The sequence below is a fragment of the Megalobrama amblycephala genome, linkage group LG15, assembly GCF_018812025.1.
Source record: "Megalobrama amblycephala isolate DHTTF-2021 linkage group LG15, ASM1881202v1, whole genome shotgun sequence".
Lineage (NCBI taxonomy): Eukaryota > Metazoa > Chordata > Actinopteri > Cypriniformes > Xenocyprididae > Megalobrama > Megalobrama amblycephala.
In genome coordinates this window covers 7,965,337-7,985,696 of record NC_063058.1, presented here as the reverse complement: position 1 = coordinate 7,985,696, position 20,360 = coordinate 7,965,337, and the positions used below count along the sequence as shown (strand labels likewise).

General features: G+C 36.3%; 1 protein-coding gene across 2 annotated transcripts in view; it reads right to left on the bottom strand.

The window, feature by feature from the left end:
- Positions 1–19,929, bottom strand: part of gse1a (Gse1 coiled-coil protein a) — a 40,885-nt gene extending 20,956 nt beyond the window's left edge. Inside the window, exons 1-3 of one of the 2 annotated variants that reach the window (XM_048158904.1) lie at positions 19,727–19,929; positions 10,677–10,874; positions 814–995 (exon numbers count right to left, since the gene is read on the bottom strand). In XM_048158904.1, the coding sequence (XP_048014861.1) occupies positions 814–995; positions 10,677–10,872 (378 nt within the window). In that variant the 5' untranslated portion in view covers positions 10,873–10,874; positions 19,727–19,929. The remainder of the gene's footprint in view (positions 1–813; positions 996–10,676; positions 10,875–19,726) is intronic. The other variant, XM_048158903.1, reaches the window with a different exon arrangement.
- Positions 19,930–20,360: the final 431 nt, after the last annotated feature.

Here is a 20,360-nt window from a genome sequence, read left to right as displayed (position 1 = left end):
TGCCTATTGTCTCTCCTGATGTCCCTTGACTGCAGTGCTAAATAAACTCAAAGCCACACAGAACGAGAGCTGAACAAACCATCCATCCAAATCAACACACACACACATATTCTGGCATGATCTTGTGGTCGCGCCTGAGAGTCACCGAAATAATGGACATGCAGGACACCCACAGATCAGCCCATTTGCACTAATCCAGCCCAATTTAAACCCTGCGACCCCATCAGAACCTCAATCCCTCTTCAGAGCGGAAGCCAGCGGTCAAGCCCTCCTGACCACACAAACATAATATCAGCCCTGTGGATGAAGAGGTCTGGGGAGATGTTTCTGTATGTATTGATTGGCAAAGATAAAGAAAAAGGGAAAGAAAAGTTTGGTTTCACAACCAAATGAATGCCTCACACATGCTGGACTAGTTACAATTCTTTTGTGCTCATGTCAGATAATAGTTTATTTGAATGAAAATAAAATCATGAATAAAGCACAAAACTAAAATTCTAAGATTTTAGGACACCAAAACATCTCAGAAGATAAGGATTGCCTTTTTTCATCATCGGCTTTGGTCGAAATAAAATGCTTGACAATTTCATAGTCCTCCCTCTCTTTTGCACTTCCCAAAGATACATTTTAGCACTCATGTAACATACTGAAAAGCAAATAATGCACATTAAATCTATAATTTTCTGTTTTCTGTGTGAAATTTTTAACGGGTATATCATATAGTTTGATTTGTCAACTTTTAGGAATATTCTAGCATATATAGAGGAACTCAGAGCTAAAAGACATGGACTAAAATGTAGTTTTCTGTCATACCTGACGTCCTTCAGACCTCCAAAATCCATTGACTGTTTTAGTTGGGGCGATGGTGACCACAGGTGGGGTGCCTGTGGGCGGACCCAGGCTAGTAGCCATGGCAACCCGCTTGGGTGTACTGACTGGAGAAATGTGATTGGTCACTGGGGAGGAAACATGCGATGACTCGCTACTAATAGAACCTGAAAAAGAGAAGACAGATGAGTTAGGAAAAATCTTGAAAAAATATTATTGAGATATATCATTAAATTTATCTCTTGATTTTTAAAAAATATTATATATAACTGTCAAATCGATTAATCCCCATTAATCACATCTAACATAGACGTCTGTAAATATAATTATATATATATATATATATATATATATATATATATATATATATATATATATATATATATATATATATATATATATATATATATATATATATATATATATATATATATATATATATATATATATATATATATATATATATATATATACACACACATATATTAGGGGTGTGACGATGTGTCACGAGATCTCGCAAGATTAAAATGTGACGAGATTTCTCGTCGAGGCAAAAAGTAGTCTCGTGATATTGCCATGACAGTGTTGATGATTAGGATGATTAGGAAAGAATATGTCACCGCTACGTTTACATTACGCCTCCACTGTCATTTTGCTTTGCATTTAAATAAAAAACAATTCAGTTGGATAACGGTCGCCGGCACTCCATATTCACAGAGTAGGCTACGCGCGATCGCGAAAGTGAAAGTAAACGCGATTTCAATACCCCGCATTTTGAAAGCGGCTCCCTGATGAATGCAAATCTCTCTCAATATGAAAGCTATTTTAGGCTGGGCTGTGTACCTAGTTGTAACCATCTCTTAGCTCTGTATCAAAGAAAAATTTTGTCTTATTTGCACTTTGAATATTGAGAGAGTGTGATTATGGTTGCACTTATTGTAAAGTGTTACCATAAAAAACTGTTTTCTCTTAATCTTATTAAGCACAAACAGTAAGGTTTCATTTGTTAACATTAGTTAATACACTGTGAACTATCATGAACTAACAATGAATGACTATTTTTATTATCTAACATAAAGATTAATAAATACTGTAGCAAATATATTGCCCATTGTTAGTTGATGTTGGTTAATACATTAACGTTAATAAATGAGACCTTATTGTAAAGTTTTACCATTTTTATTTATACTGTTTTTATTTCTATGATCAGTTTGTGGAAAGGAGTTCAGTTAGGAGGTCAAAAGTTGTAGAAGCTCATAAATCATGTACAGCAAGGTCTGAAGAGACTGAAATCATACAGAAGAGAAGCCAGTCAGTTGAGTTAGTTGACCTTTTACAGTGCTTGAGTATTGTTGTCTTTTACTGCATATGATAATTCATACTCATTAAGTAGAACTGAAATGAGGATTTCTCAAAAATAGTGTGTAAAAATCTTGTCTTGTCGCATCTCGCTCTCGTGAACTCAATCTCGAGTCTTGTCTCGTCTCGTGAGCTACCTGTCTCCTCACACCCCTAATATATATATATATATATATATATATATATATATATATATATATATATATATATATATATATATATATATATATACATATGTGTGTGTGTGTGTGTGTGTGTGTGTGTGTGTGAATATATGCATGCACACACATTCTTATAAACTTTTACATTAGACGTGATTAATTGCGATTTGACAGCACTAATATATATATCACACACACACACACACACACACACACACACACACACACACACACACACACACACACACACACACACACACACTTTATATTCATACATTATCAAATATAATTAATTTAATAAATAAATTAATTATTACATAATTCTTATTTAATAATTATTATACAAACAAAAAAACAAACATAATAAAAGCTTTCTCAAACAGCTAGTGGGTAAAACAATTTCTCTCCCTCATCCTGGATTCAATCCTGAATCTTCCACAGCTCAATGAGCCTGGAGTACATGCTCTAACTGCTAACGCAAGATTCTGACAAAGAAGTGCAACGTTCTACAATATGAGAGAGACGTATAATAACATCAGAGGCAACAACAGACTATCTAGACTAGTAGAAGTGGCAAAGAAAGGGGGATGTATTTATATATGTGTGCATGCCAGACAGAACTAACAACTTGTCAGATGAAGTGAACATACATCACTTCCCTGACTGCCAACCTCGCTGCTATCAAAGCCCCTTTGGGCTGTCAGATCAGATGCCAGTTTAAAGAGATAAAGAAACAAACACTGCCATCTCCCTGCGGTAAACACACATGAACATGCACTCATTCCTCTAAACCCCTACCGCAGTAATGCAGCGCTTTACTGTGATCAAAGACAATTTGAGTGTGTGCGTGTGCGCATGTGTGTGAAGCATGCACACATACATATCGGAGTTGCCTAAGACACTCCAAAATCCAAAACAAAGACATTCTTTGTGTCTCACAACAAAATGTATAAAGAGAGAAACTTTACATTTACATTATATCTAAGTCACATTGGATAAAAGTGTCTGCTAAATGAATAAATGTAAATGTATATGACTATTCAATACACAGCGCTCTGGAATATTTAATTCTGATTAATATCAGCAGTGAGCAATCAAATATGTTTGTATAATGTTGAGTAAATAGTATTTCCATAGTGTTTCAATTCAGTATACTGCATGGTACGTTTACTTTAATATCTCTCATATCGTTCTACAGTCTCTCTATTTCCATATCAAATCAAATTATATAATTAATTGGCACTAACTTACGAATCAAAACTATTAGCAACCAACTGCAGTAAAAACAGCCCTGGAGGACTTCGGTATTTATTTCATGATATGAACTTTTGAGAGATGACTAGAAGCAATAAAACAAAAATGTCACTTGAAAAAACAAGACAAAGACCTGGATGAGAGTGGAAGACACGTAAATATGTGAGCTTGAATTGCAGATTAAAAATGCCTATATAATATATTAATTAATATTTTAATATTGTAACAGTGTTCTAGTTGCTAGGCAGATTACTTCCTGCATTGTAATTATGGCTAAATTGGGATTTTATAAGTGAGGTGGTAGATAATGAAATCATTTGAGCTCAAATCAATAGTCTACATCCATGTATTTATCTATTTGGCAATGGCAACTATAGCTGTGTAATAAGCAGGATAATGTACAGCAAGATACAAGATCTGATCACCCTTGCAATAATGAACGGCTGACTGTACATTATCCCTTCCATAATATGCACTTCTTGTGGTTTCAATTGCAGTGAGAGTGTGTGAGAAGTGACTTTCCTCATTAAGACAGAAACTTACACAAGGCTTGAAACCACACAAGAGCAGAAAAAAACCCATTGCTGCTAAAAGCAGTATCTATATAAGACACCCAACACAAAGAGTAAAGTAGGTCAGCCCTCCTCAGAGTGCTTGTGTCTGCCAGAGAGCTGATAAGAAGTCAATACTCTGAGTTTTGTACTACTTCACTCCTTTTGTGTTAAATTTTACTTTACTCTTTTACATACCTGCTACCTTTTCTACCTAGAAGCCATTGACAACTAATAATAAATAGTTCATACAAAGAGAAGCGCTGCTATTACTATTGCCAAAACTTATGGTTAGGGGTTTTTCAGCAGCAAAAGAAACACATCCTACATGGTTTATGCTACGGACATGTATGATTCCACATATCGTGGACTTCTTGTAGTCCAAATCGACATTTTTTTGCTTTGTAAACAATAAAACAGGTGAAAAATACCCCAAATTACATATTTTTCAAAAACTTTTCCTCACAGATAATATAATATTAAAGGGGTGGTTCATTGCGATTTCACTTTTTTAACTTTAGTTAATGTGTAATGTTGCAGCTTGAGCATAAACAGTATCTGCAAAGTTACAGCACTGAAAGTTCAATGCAAACAGAGATATTGTCTTAAGTTATGGCAGTTTAATGTCTACAAAAACGACCGGTTTGGACTACAATAAGCTTCTTCCCGGGTTGGTGACATCATAAACCCTGCATTTAACATAAACACTGTCCCCGGGAACACGCAAAAAAGTGGGCGAGGCCATGTCGCGTGCATACAAGTCTTCTTCCTAGGGACGCTGGACTTCGGGAACAATGTTTAAAATTTATGTTTAATTCTGTACCTGACAATTATAATGCTAATTTAGCTGTCTGTGCCGCACATTTTACAGAAGCCAGCTTCCAGAATCTACACAAGTTCAATGCTGGATTTACGCAAAGGCTATTACTAAAAAAGATGGAGCAGTTCCCACTTTAAAAGCAGAAGATGCTGTTTATGAGCCCCAACCTGTAAGTATGTTTTTTTTTTTTTTATAAAGTTATATAGTTTCTGGGACATAAACAAAGACCAGCGCGGTTCGGCTTTGCTAGCCAGTTAGCTAAATTCTATTTCATACTTCTCCAACAAATGCCTACAAAACACCAACAAACTTCTATGTAATCACACCAGCGAACTTGTGTTGGTGTTTGTTGGCATTTCTGTTATCAGTGTACAGCATTGTTTCATTACGGCTTTTATGTTGTGTTTACCCACATGCTCGTTCATGCAATAAATTAAACAATACCTTTACAAAAATATTACTCAGTCATGTATTTGGCTAACAGTAAAGCTTTAATCAGAACACTATGGGGCAGCAGTAACATTTACAAGTGACAGCATATCTAAACACTTTGACACAAATACAAACAAAAATACTTAACATTCATAAACGTCCATTAAAAGCCATGCTTGCGGAGGTTCTGCTTGACCTTCTTCATCATTACTGCTATCTGGGTCTGATTCAGGCTCAAATTGATACAGCAATATTGACGCCATTATTTACATTTCCACTGAAGCAAAGACTGGATTTTGACTGAAGCACATGCAACGTTTGCCCGTAATGGTAAGGGGCGTGCCGTTTCCGGACAACGTGAATTGTGACAGCGTATTCCGGACAACCAATCTCAGTCCATTGCATATTTCTGAGGGAGGGGCTTCATAGAACCAGAAACTCAACAAAGCGTTTTTAGGAGAATGGAAACAGTGGTGTAGAATAAAGGTAAAATATATGAAAAATACGTCATTTTTTTAAAACAAAGCATTAATACATGTTACACTGCACCCCATAAACACAATCAAGCCTACAAAAAAACAGTGAACCACCCCTTTAATGAAATAAAAGGCCACTTAAAGAAATAGTTTACCCATGATTTACTCACCCTCAAGCCATCCTAGGTGTATATAACTATCTTCTTTTAGATGAACACATACACATACACATTGATTTACGGCAAAAGAGTGACCCCTGACACAACACATGATGCAATGACGAACACGGAAGCGCAGAGAGCAAAACAAAACACCAGTCAAGAATTAGAAGCCTAAAATGAGAATTTTTAAACAGAAATATCAGAGGATTTCGATAAAAGAGAAGAGGAGCTTGAAGTTGTTGCCCAGCCCTATTTGTTTGAATCATGAGTCTAAGCTTACGCTAAGCTTACGCTACTCCTACATCCTATGTTATGTCAGAAGTTAACTCTTGACACAAGTCGACTTGCACAGTATGCATATGGTTGTCTGCTGTTGGAAGCTAGTTATTTTAGTTTAGAAAGTTTTAAATATGGATATTTTTCTTACAAAACTCCATCGCTTCTCTTCAGAAGGCCTTTATTAACCCCCTGGAGTTGTATGGATTACTTTTATGATGGATGGATGTGCTTTTTTGGGCTTCAAAATCGTGAGCGCCATTCACTACCATTATAAAGCTTGGAAGAGCCAGGATATTTTATAATATAACTCTGATTGTGTTCATCTAAGAGAAGATAGTCATATACACCTAGGATGGCTTGAAAGTGAGTAAATCATGGGGTAACACATTTTTAGGAGAACTATCCTTTTAAATGAACTGTCATGACTGTTTCTTTACACACTTACTGTCAAGCAAACTTTTTAAAAATGCACTTTGTAAATGTCAAATGAAAGGTTTTACTTTTAAACAATTGTTTTAGTAATTTAGATACACTTAATTTGATATGTTTATTGAATAACACTAAAGCACATGTAACATACATGTAAAGTTAATATATTTTAAATGTACTAAACTGCAACCATCACTGCAAATGTGGAATTAAAATATATTTAAGAACATGACATACAAGTTTCAATAGAAATTACATTTTAGTTTACCATAAATGCTTGTCACAACATTCAACAGAACCCTTTAACCATATTTCAATAGAGGTAATTAAGAAATTTCACATTCAGATGCACTTAAGTCCTACTTAAGTGGGTCAAAAAGCACTTTTAAGTTCAACTAATTGAATTTAAAATAAATAATAATAAATGTATAAATGCATAATAATGTATTTATTTAACTGTACATAACATGCAATTAAGTGTCTGAAAACATTTTGCACTTAAGCATATTCTTGTAAAGTATATTATTTCTATAATAAATGCTCTTTTAAAAGGTGCTCTAAGTGATCCTGGGTGGAGTAACTTCCTGTTGACGTTTGAAGTGTTGTCAAACAAAACAGAGGCTAGCTAGACCCTCCCTCCTCCTCCTCCTCCTCCTCCTCCTCCTCCTCCTCCTCCTCCTCCTCCTCCTCCTCCTCCTCCTCCTCCTCCTCCTCCCTCCCCTCCGTGCTTCCTGAAACAGTCATGAACGTGCATTTAAAATCATTCTTGTCGGTTATTGGCTGGAGCATGTTTATTATGTTTCGTGGTCCAGGCTGCACCAGATAGTTAATGTTTTGGCCTAAAAACATGTGACATCGCGTAGCGCACCTTTAAAAGAGGTTGCAGTTTATTTTATAGTACGTGCACTTATATGTACTTACAGTGTACTTACCTTAGAAATTACTGGGTAATATAAGGTAACTACATGGGTTAAGGTTAGGTTTAGGGGTAGGTTCAGGGTTAGAACCTAGTTATTACCCTGTTATTGCAATTACTATAATAAGTACATGGTATGTACATGAGGAACAGAACTGTCAAATAAATGCTACCTTTAAAGGTATGCTAAAGTATAGCCTATAATGGACTTCTTTTTCACGAGGCTAGCAATGGGCAAAAACCATTCACAACCACCCATGACAACTTATAGCATCTTGGTGAGAAGCTAATAAGAAAATGTAAACATGTAGTTTTACTTTACTCTGTTATATATTTACTATATCTTTATCTGAATCCTCTGGGAATATTTCAATTGTTCACAGTCATCCTATCAGTCAAACGCTTGAGGGAACAAATAAAGTGAGAGAAAGAAAGTTGTGTGTGTGTGTGTGTGTTTGGGTGGGGGGAGGGGATGTCAGTTATGTACTACTACAAGCATCAATAATATAAGGTAATATAAGGTAATAATAATATAATAATAATACCTTATATAAGTAATATAAGGTAACTACATGGGTTAAGGTTAGGTTTAGGGGTAGGTTCAGGGTTAGAACCTAGTTATTACCCTGTTATTGCAATTACTATAATAAGTACATGGTATGTACATGAGGAACAGAACTGTCAAATAAATGCTACCTTTAAAGGTATGCTAAAGTATAGCCTATAATGGACTTCTTTTTCACGAGGCTAGCAATGGGCAAAAACCATTCACAACCACCCATGACAACTTATAGCATCTTGGTGAGAAGCTAATAAGAAAATGTAAACATGTAGTTTTACTTTACTCTGTTATATATTTACTATATCTTTATCTGAATCCTCTGGGAATATTTCAATTGTTCACAGTCATCCTATCAGTCAAACGCTTGAGGGAACAAATAAAGTGAGAGAAAGAAAGTTGTGTGTGTGTGTGTGTGTGTTTGGGTGGGGGAGGGGATGTCAGTTATGTACTACTACAAGCATCAACAGGGACACACATTCACAAAAGAAGCATGTGTGCACACATAAATGTGCATTCGGAGAAACACACACACACACACACACACACACACACACACACACACACACACACACACACACACACACACACACACACACACACACACACACACACACACACACCCCAAAAGCCCCAAAGCCACCAAAGCCTTAAACAAAAGACAGCTTTTCTAAACAGGCTTAGCAATCTGAGACAGAGCATTGACTGTCATTGAATTACCCTAGTCAAAGAGTGTATGAATGCATAAAGTGACAAGCAAAGGCAAAGCAGTATGCACAGTGTGATAAACTCACAGGGACAGCAGTAAAAAGACACTTAGAGAAGGACTATAGAAATTACTGGCATACAAGCTCTTAACCAATCAATATAATCCGTTTCTGTCTGTCTCGAAGCTTTAGAGAGAAGAATATAATGATCACTCACAATGGATCATGTCAATAAACACATGGCCAAACCATGTATTCTTGAGAAAGCTTTAGACAGTGTTAGATCATTCAAGATGCTTGTTAAACTGCACTGTTTTTCTTCACAACATAATGTAACTGAATAGCTTGTCTTTCAGTTTCAACCAATGTAGGGTGGAAAAATTGACAGACAACAATTTTGTAGATCTTACATGTCACGGCAAGACAACAGCAGAAAACATTGTCTAGGACTTGATATTGTATGTAATGAGCATTAACAGAGTTTTTGTGTGAATGTGTGTGTGTTTTTTTGGCGTTGACTACAACAATTACACAGACAGATGGGCAGCTAAATGTTGTGCCAGCCATCTGAAATGCTGCAAACCCATATGCAAATATTATTCAAATCTATTCACAATTTGTTGACAGAAAGCACCACCCACACTCATACACACGCCGAGCAAAGAATGGTTGTCCATATTACACGCATACATATGGCGGCGTGCTTGTTTACATTTTGCATTAAAAGACTTACTGCAACTATGCTAATGGTAATTATGCTACAATGCATAATATAGTTGCTGATGCAGTGATAACGTTTTTGCTAAGTACTTTACCACATGCATGTGTGCTGTTGTTAACTAGCAGTTAGCTAGAGGATTGAGTTAAATTGATGTTTCATGTTAACTCATTTAAGTTGATTTTATTTTAAGAAGATTTTTATTTTAGATTTAATTTTTATTTAAGAAGTTCACAGTACTAATATACTCACATTACTAAAGATAAATATTAAATGGCAATTGACCAATTTAAGGCGCTCGGTTTCCACAAATGAAATGAGTTAACATAGGTTTTAACCCAGTGCATGATGAACGAACAGTGTTTTTACAGTATAATTGTAGTTGATGATTTACAATACCCTTGTTAATTTACAGGCTTGCTGGCAACCATTGTAAATTTTACATTCATTTTTTTACAGTGCCTCAGTGACCATGTAAGTAGGTGGCTAATGTTATTGTTTTGTTTTTTCAAAAAACAAAAGAACAAAAAAACAAAGACAAAAAAAGCAAAATCACAAAACAAAAACAAAGCAAAATGAAAAGCAACACAAAACAAAACAGCAAAACAAAAGAAAAACAAATGAAAACACAAAATTACAAATAATCAGACAAAAAACAAAACAAAAAGGCAAAACAAAGCAGAAACAACAAAAATAAATGAAAATGCAGTCACAAAACAAATCAGAAAAAAACACAAAGCAAAAATAAACACAAAATCAAAGCAAATTAGAAAAAAAAAAACATCAAATATCTGCTTAGATTTATCTCTAAATAACACAAAAACTACTTATGACTTCAAAAGACCTATTGTAGTTGTGGGTGTTGGTTTAACCCATTCTGTGACATGAACATGGGTAGAAACAGCCTGTAACAGCCTAGTAAAGGTCTGCTGACGACTGCCTTTTCAGCATGGCATCATGGGTGAGATGATAAAGAGAAGAGAGTAATGATTGATGGGTAAAGATGAGAGGAAAGGGCACACTCACCTCTTGGCTCTTCAGCCTGTTTGGCTAGCTTGCGGAGAGCGGCAGCGAATCCAGAGTGTCCAGACTGGGATGCTGGGCTTCCGTTGGCAATCATTGCTCCGCTGATGGGGGAGGGAGTGAGGGGGCTTACAGTGGCCATGGTGCATGGTGCTGTGGAGATCATTCCTAATGCTGGGGACTTTGGCTCATGGCTCATACCTGCAGGGAGAAAAAGACAAACAGATTCAGTTGTAGTTCCTGTTCAAATCTGAAAGAATATTCATAGAGGAAACGTAGAGGTTGGCGTTAAGCCCAAACCCAGTCCCTCTCTGAGATACAGCCTCGAGTTTAAGATTGAAATCAAATCGCTCACTCTATTTTTATTTGTGGATCCACACGCTTTGATTTTCACAAGCTCTGATTCAAAAACGAAGGAGTGTGAATGTGTGTGCGTGTGCAAAACAAGTTCTGTTATGAAAATAAATTTAAAGGGGGACTTCAATAACAATGAATGGCACAAAACCGATAATCACATGAATTTGCATGCATTGCCTGTAATGATTTAGCACATGATACATTAAGTGGTTTGGAACTGATCCAAATCCAGCCTAAAAAAACCCTGAAGAATTCAACTTTTTGCAAGATCAGACCACCAGCATGAAAATTGCTTTACATTTTATAGTTATTCATTTAGCAGATTTATCCAAATTTTATCCAAAGTGAAATGCTACAACAGAAGAGATTCATTTTAAAGTGACAGTAACATTAGAAGTGCTGGAAAACAAAGTTTCAAAAATTGGCAAGAAAAGTATTTCAGAAATGTAGGCTTAACAAAATAAAAGAGAAACATTTGTGTGTGTGTGTGTGTGTGTGTGTGTGTGTGTGTGGGAGTGTGAGAGAGAGAGAGAGAGACAGAGAGAGACAGAGAGAGACAGAGACAGAGTGTGTTTTCATCTTTTTCTTAAAATAAAGATTTGAAGGGGAGAATAGAGAATACGTCCTTTAGGTGCACTGTAAATTTTTTTGTTAGGCAATCCGGAATTTGCTTGATGTAAACACATCTACATAAACCAGTGTCAAAAAACTTTATTTAATATGATTGAATCAATCTGACTACAATTTTGGACTACTTCCAACACATTTGAAAGTGAATTAGTTCGAACTCTAAACTGAGTGTTTTACAGCTTCCTTCCTTTGTGTATCTCTCACTCACACCTCCAGCTATCACTCACTGCCAGCTTCTCTACCAGAAACAAACAAAAGCATGCTTTATCGTGATAAACTGTGTCTCAACCCTTGCCCTTCTGCTGAACCGAGCAAAACAATTAATAATGAACTCAGGGCAGTTAGGAGAACTGGCAGCAGCATCCTCTGCCATCAGCCACAAATTCATTACGACTTAATGGAGCCTTGCGCATCCAAGAGTAAGAGAACATAATATGTCCTGTAGTTGAACTGAACAGATTAATCTGGTTAATCTTACATTACACTATAATTTAGGCACAATACTGTAACACATAAGTTGAAAACAAAACAAAATCAAGCAAAAACAATCAAAGAAAAAAAAAAAAAACTAAAAATGTATGGCCTCAAAATAAAACAGGTCTATCGGTCTATCATCCATCTATCTATAAAAAGCAAGAAAACAAACAAACAAACCAAAAAAAAAAAAAACAAAAAAAAAAAAAAACCATGACCTCTTAGAGCTTTTGAAGTGAACTAAATATAAAATAAAAAATAAAAATACAATGAAGTAAAACAAAACAAAAAAACTAAGAAAAACATATGGCCTCTTAGAGCTTTCATAGTGAACTAAAAATAAAAAAGCAAAATAAAGTAAAAAAAAAACAAAAACAGGTATATGGTTAAATGAATTAAGAATCTATCCATCTAATGTATCTTTATAAAACATTATGCAAAGAGGCTTCATAAAAAAGGTTAGCTATAATCCTCATATAGAATGTTAATAAAGTGCAGCATTATAACCGAGACACTGTATTCTCCCTGCCATAAAGGGAACAGCCATTTCAGTCATTCTCCAATCCTGTTAGGGGCTTATCAATCAAATCATCATATCATGTGCTCTTGAAACACAGCTGTCTCTCGTCCACTCATTTGCGTGCTACAAACAGACCTCTTCTCTTTATCTCTTGTCCTTCTCTTGACAAACATTCTCAATCATTCTGCTACTAAACTCACATGCGTACCCTACCCCCTTCCTCTCTTCTCTGCTGCTCACACTTTCCCTACTGGATAGTGTCATTCAGAGATAACAGAGAGTCTTTGGTCGCTGTGGAAATGAGAAAAGCCACAGGTATTTTACGGCACACACAGCCATTCTGGGAGAGACATCCCACCCAACACAGATGAGAGAGAGCGATTTATAAGCAGTAATGTCAAGGAGTGGGAGAGAGATAACATTTATTTTCCCTAGGATGCCTTAAAAGATTCAATCACCCAAAAATGACAATTCTGTCATCATTTAATGTCATTCCAAACCTGTATGACTTTCGTGTTCAGTGGAGCACAAAAAAGGAGATATTTTGCAAAATGTTTTACAATTAAGTAAATAGGAATTACTATAGAACTGTCAATCCCCCAAAAACAACATACAATAAAAGTACAAATGATTCCACTTTCATATAGATTTTTCCACAGCATTCTTTTAACTGAACAGAATGAAGCATTTCAATCTCTCCCTGAACTATATTATTGCTCTGACAACACAAAACATTGGTGCTTCAATGCAGTTTTTAACATAACCTACAACCTTATTAAAGGAGTTAATTAGTCAACTGGCATGCTTAGCAAAATATTCCACACCACTGCACAATCTATTCACACACAGACGCACCTACACTTCAAACTACCACATAAGAGTTTTAATCCCTGATCTAGCAGGATTTACTGTAGGTCTGTGGCTTATTAACCTCACACCTTTGAGTATAGTCAAATATACAAACAAATACTGTACTAAAATCATCAGATCTCTAGCTGGCCCAGAATGAATGAACAAATCTTTAAAATGGCTCTCTAAAAGCACCCAAGGCTTGTTATGTGAAGATCTCCTCTCTCTCAAAGATGAAATCCTGCTGTGCTGTTTTTCCCAGAGGCTTTAGCTGTGGTTCGAGTCAGCAAAAACAGTCCCACAGTCCTCTGCTCCCCACTGGCTCTCTAATAAGCTTGTTCATTAAACAGTACAGCCAATGCAAATTGACCCAGCCCTTGTCGACATGACCGGCTCATGTAAATTCAATGGGAGAAACAGCAGGGATAAAAGACTGGGTGATGGATGATGTGTCAAAGTGCTTTGTTGGGCACAAATGAACACACTCACACACATGCATGTCCATAATGATGACAGACAAGCATTGATGCATGAGCAACGCAGAGATCTGCTACCCTTGGCATTCATTAAGACTAGATAAAGCACCTCACACACACCTGCCTTCTGCTCATTAACCCGTGTATGTATGTGCCCGTTTCAGTGACAATATTAAAGATGGATGAGGATTAAGACAGTACTGATACTTCCAGAGAGAAATGCACTAATTGGTTTTGACTACAATAGAGATTGATAACTAGAGAGAATGTTAATCACAAAGCTACTGGTCTAAAAGGGCTTAAAAGTTGAAGACCTTTGACCGATGTGTAAGTACCGAAACAACTCTACTTGCCATAACTGAACTTTGTATTGATTTTTCTGGATGTGTCTGCAGAAATTTACACTGTTATCTACAACCTGTTGATCTCAAAGCTGATTTAGCACATTTAGGATTGTATTTTCTTGGGTTAACAGGGCTTCCCAAGTTACTTTGAAAGACCCACTCTGTTATCCACACTCCCAAACTACAGGTGTCCCACAAGGTTCGGTAATTAGTCCCTTAAACTTCTCCATTTAGACCAGATCACTCTGTACCAATATACAGTTGTGTGGCTTCTCTGACCACACTTGACAGTTCATCTCTCATCCCCATTTTGGTCTTATAATTTGGTTTGAATATGTCTAATAAACCTCAATAATAATGACCTTGAATTCAAGACTAGGCTACTCTTCTTCCCAAGAGCTTTTCCATGGTCTTTATCTCTGGTGACCATGTCAGTGTTATAGGTACAAAAAAAAAAAAACTTTGATATTTGACAACCAGTTCTCCCAAGCTTTAGGTTCCTTTACAAGTAGAAGGGGGCCTTTTTTTTTGCCAACTTAGCCAACAATCCACACTCTAGTTCAGTGTTTGTCAACTCCAGTCCACCTCCCAGAAAGTTTTAGATGTCTCACTAATTAAAACACCTGGTTTAACTCATCATTTTGTTGGTGTGTTAAATAGGGAGACATCAAAAACATTCTGGGATGTGGGTCTTAAGGACTGGAGTTAACAAACATTATGTTATTTACAGAAATTCTATTATGTTCTGGTTCTATCCAAGTCAATCTAATTTAAGAACAATTTCTGGCTGGGCAGAATGATTATCCCAAAAGGTTTCTATGGGCACATCTATGGAGGTGACCTGGGGTTAAGCTTGCACTGTACTTGGGGACCTGGTGTTCAGGTCAGACTGCACTCTCCGAGGGGCCCTCGTCACGGTATGCACCAAGGGGCCCACATATCCCACTTGTATTATATGCACACAGGCTCTAGTGGTCAGCTAACACTGTATGTGCAGAGGGTCCAGAGGCCCTTGTGATCTGTCTCGGACAGTCTTAGACAGTGTGGCCTGAGGATTTGGAGGCCCCTGGAAGTGATGGCATTCATTTAACATAGCATTTACCCCATGGACCAGCTACTTCTAGTCTCCTAGCTCAGTAGTTCCCAACATTGGTCCTGGAGTGCCCTCCCCACTGCACATTTTAGATGACACCGAACCTAGAATCTTGAGACACACCTTTTCTGGTTTCACCTCTTAAACTTCTTAGGCTCACACCCAAGATGTTTTAAATATACGTACAAAAAAAAAAAAAAAATTCCTACTAGCATACTTAACATTCCTTTTATCTTATTATGCACACATCCATCAGCACTGCAATTTGTTGACACATTTGAAGACACAAGATGATTCATCTTTAGATACCTGAGCATAGCTATATATACACAAATGTTGTAGCATTTACAGGTCTTGATAATCATGGCTCTTGTGGTATAACCTTATAACTTGACCCATATCCTCAGCCTCCTGTTCTGGTAATTGCCGATTACATGCGTACTTTCTTCTTAGTCATTTTGAAAGGGTTATGAACATAAATGAAGCATTACAGTCTATAGTACCCTTTAGCCTTGTTTTAAAAGGAAAAGCAAATGAGAATATGAGTAATCTTCAGCAGGTTTTACTTAACTTCTCTATGCACAGAACCACATCAAACATGCAAGGTACCTCAAAGTTACCACATTAAACTATACAGTAAATGCTGCAGATCACCAGCAACATTCAGATATACAGTACAGAAATCTAGTTCTCCCAAATTCACAAAACACACCTTTTCATCAAAGAATTACCTGTACATAGGCACCTAGTCTTGTCCATCGATGTTTCAGAAGCTAATTTCTAAGTGATATGACAAACAAGGGCTTGCATTGCCAAAAGAGATTCATGGTTAATGCAGTAATTTCCAAGAAATCCAAATAATTAGCTTCTGTGTAATTATTAGGTTTGACATGGCATGTTCAGCATGTGGATGACTCTCATAGCATAGATTTATGCAACAGCTCTCATCACTCATCAACAAATTATATATTTCTTCATAATTAACAAATAAAATGGCTTTGCCCACACTTTATGGACATAATCTTACATGTCTAAAGTTGTTTTTGCTGCTGTATAACCTAAATGACAAATAGGAGTGTAAAAACATTATCAAGGTAGAAAGTATTTTATTTACAAATATCATTAATTATTAATATTAATTCATGAATTCATAAATGTCACTGTTTTTGGGGAGTCGCACCACATGATATTTAGCTACCTGAACTAACTTTGCCTTGCCGTAAAAACATCACAATCATGGGGTCTATAGGAGTCCTCTCTTTGACATCATTAGGTCAAACTTCCTAATAAATTATTTAGTTATAATTAATTATTTAGTTTATTATTAGTTATTTTCAAGAATACGTTTTTTATTAAATCAAATAAATGAATAATAAAAATTTGCATCATGTTATCACAAGCATCTCCATCATTTACTGATAAACGGATGCTCCACTATAGTGACGTTTGTGTCTGTGCAATCAACTTCAAACCATTAGCTCAGAAGGTTGTGACTTGTAAAAAACACGCTCAACAGAATGAAGAAGTTTTAAGGCACCAAGTTTACACTTACTGGAACTTCATCTGGCAGGTATGGAAGCATGTGTTCTCTGACACGGTGTAAACAATTACAACATACAGTAAATACTCTTATCAGTTGGACCCACAGCTTTGTGTGTGTTTGTGCAGCAGGAAATGTCCAACAAAAAAGTGAAAGCTATTGTTACAACCCACGCTGTCCCATCTAAAGGGATGCTTGGCATCTGTAAGCCCCTAAAACTGCTGACAGACATCAAAGTATGCTGGGTAAGTGTTTATGCTTTGGGAATATGCCCACTGTCACTATGTATGCAGTGCTGATTGGACATTTTGAATATCTAGGGTTTCTGAGGTCAAACATAAGATAAAAAGATGGGGTTCCTCTCATCTTTTCATGTCTTGTCATATTCCTTTCTTGGACAACTGGAGGCACATGTTTTTGGTCATTAAGTCAGGCTTTTGACCACTCTCTCTCCCCCTCTTACCTGTGTTATGGCATCTTATTACATGTGGTTCTTTTAAGGCCACATTAACTTTCTGTTCCAACACTTTTACTAATTCAGGTAGGTTTTTTCTTAAGCTTTAAGATGCCAAAAAATTGTAATAGTATTAACATTCTCCTGTCACTTCAGCCCAACAGACGTGTCCAAATTGAGGACCATTGTAGAGCAAACACCTGATGTGTGTATGTGTGTAAATACATATAGCAGCTGACCAACATCAGTTAAAGGAGCAGCAGAAATCTGAGCTAATCCCAATAGAGTCCGTCTCTGAGGGTTTAACTCTGCTGACTACACACACATACACACACACACACACACACACACACTTGGCACAAGGTTTTTCATTTTTAATCCATCCACAACACCCTGTTAATCAATTGGAAAACCTGAGATTATCAAAAACACTACTCCAGCTATCGAACCATAAAATCAAGCTGCTGAAGTTACCATGTAACCTCGCATCTCAAAATAAAATGTAGATTTTAAGCCATATAATAATAATTAAATAACAATACATTATACTTTAAATGTAAATAAATTATTAGCATAAAAACAATAATTATTTTTCAAAAAATCGTTCACAAAAAATAATGAAAATTGTTCCTCGGATAAAGGTGATTGCTAAATGTATAAAATAAAATAAAATAAAATAAAATAATATGCACATATTTTACACCCATTTGTTTACTCAACCATGACTGATCAAAAAAGTCATGCTTTACATAAAATACCTTTATGTATCATATCTTACAACACTCCAAGGTAAATTTCAGGCAAATTTAACTGCTTAAAAAGGTCTAAGAACAAATGATCAACTGCATTCAAGAACATAAATATCCGTTCTCAAGCTGGTTAATGAGCAAATATGAGTCTAGTGGAGTCAGATGGTCAATGAGGAGTTTCTTTACCACCCCCCACCCCCCCACGTCGATCCTCTCTCAAGATACACTAACAATCTAACTATTAGTGTAGTATTATACCACAAAACAAGCTTGTACTTATTATAATATTATACTTATATTGTGCTTTGGCTTTAGTATATTTTTAAGCAGTGATGTTACGAGTTTTGCAATTGTTACTGACTTAATGAAGCCTTAATGTGTGACTTTGTGTGCATGTAATTACTGTAACTTCTCATTTAACAACTCCTTCTCATAACATCCAACTCATCCAGTCTTTCCTGTTTAACACAAACTACAAGTCAGTTTCGCACCTAATCCAATAAAACCTCAGCCGTTAGTTATTTAAAAAAGATATTTCAGCAAGACTGGATAATGCAGCTCACATTCTGTCTGTACACATATAGGTAAATATAGACAGGTTGCTGGGTAAATATGAGTTTCCACGGTACACTGACATTTATTTGACCACACGAAAAGCCAGAAGAGGAAACAAGACACTTCAAAAACTTCACATCTATATGTGCGGAACACACAGGATGTGACCAAACCAACAGTTACTGGTTTAACAGTATGGGTTTTAATTGGATGATACTGATACTGATAAACAAAGTTGGATGGCCAAATAAATGCCAATATCAGATCTAAACAAAATGTCTGAAATGCTTATTTTACACAAAAATTAATAAAATGCTTATTATTCATAGACAAGATTGTCTGTAAATCTCAAAATGGCCAAAAATGGCAGATTAATCTGTCTAGCCAATAGATGTCATATTATATACTACAATCTGTCTAAATATAAGATTTAAATGTTTTAGTGAGTTCTCTCTGTGCTTTTTGAGATCAGGCATATCCATTAAGCATTTAATCTGGTCAAATCCACATAATATTTTGTGTTATTATACTAATTTGCACAAGATCCATAAGAGATGTCTGAGATGGATGGAAAATTAACCTTGGGGTGACAGAAAAGCAGAAGGTCATAACTCACCACGACTCCCTAACCACTTACAGCCTGAAAATCCAGCATTTTACTCAGAGAAGACTGTTAAACAGTTTTGAATATTAATGAGTCTCAATAGAAACCAAAGGTCACATCAAGCATATAATTTTTTTAATAACAAAGCCCAAAAAAGTCAATATCTCTCATGGAAGATCTTAGCATCCCAGGCTCAAATAAAACAACTGCAAAATAACTGAATGAAAATGGCCAATAATAAGCTAATTGTACACTTGCAGGATGGACCAGGAATGACTATGAATGAAAACAAAGCGCCCCACATCACGCAGCTATCCGGCACGCGATGGTGTCCGTAACAAACGCACCCAAAAGCGGAGCTCACTTCAGCCGAAGCCTCTTTATCACAGCCCGCGTGCGAGAACTCACCTTAACACGGAAGAAAAGCGTATTTCCCACGTATTTAGTGCTGAAGTAAATCCATCGCGTTTCTCCGGAGGCAGCACAGCGATCGAGAGCGCTGAGTGAGCCGCAGTGGAGTGAGTGAAGGCGGCGCTTAGAGACTCGCAGCAGCAGCACCTGCTCCACTGATCCGCCCCGGAGGCAGAGCCACAGTCAAGGGTGACGGACCTCCTACTGACGGAGGTCATGCCACACTGAGGGAAATCTCGCTGTGTGTGTGTGGTGTGTTCATCTCGAAGGAATGCTATAGCATAAATGTTGTAAATTCACAAACATAAAAATCAGTGTCTAGGCTCCTAAAATCCAGCAAAAAAGGTTTTTGCCTGTTAGATTTATTTTATTCACTATAGTGTTTGGTACAAAAACATATTACAAACAAAATAATCATAACCAGTCCTGGGTAGATTAGGTCAGTTACATGACCAAAAAAAAAAATTGTAGTTAGTAATGTAATCCATTACATTACACATTTAAGGTAATATAATCGGACTACTTTTTGATTATTTTTAGATTACCTTTGACCTAACTCGTTAATCAAATTGATTTAAATAGGATAATCTTGTACCATATTGATATAAAAATACAAAGAGAAAGAAAATAT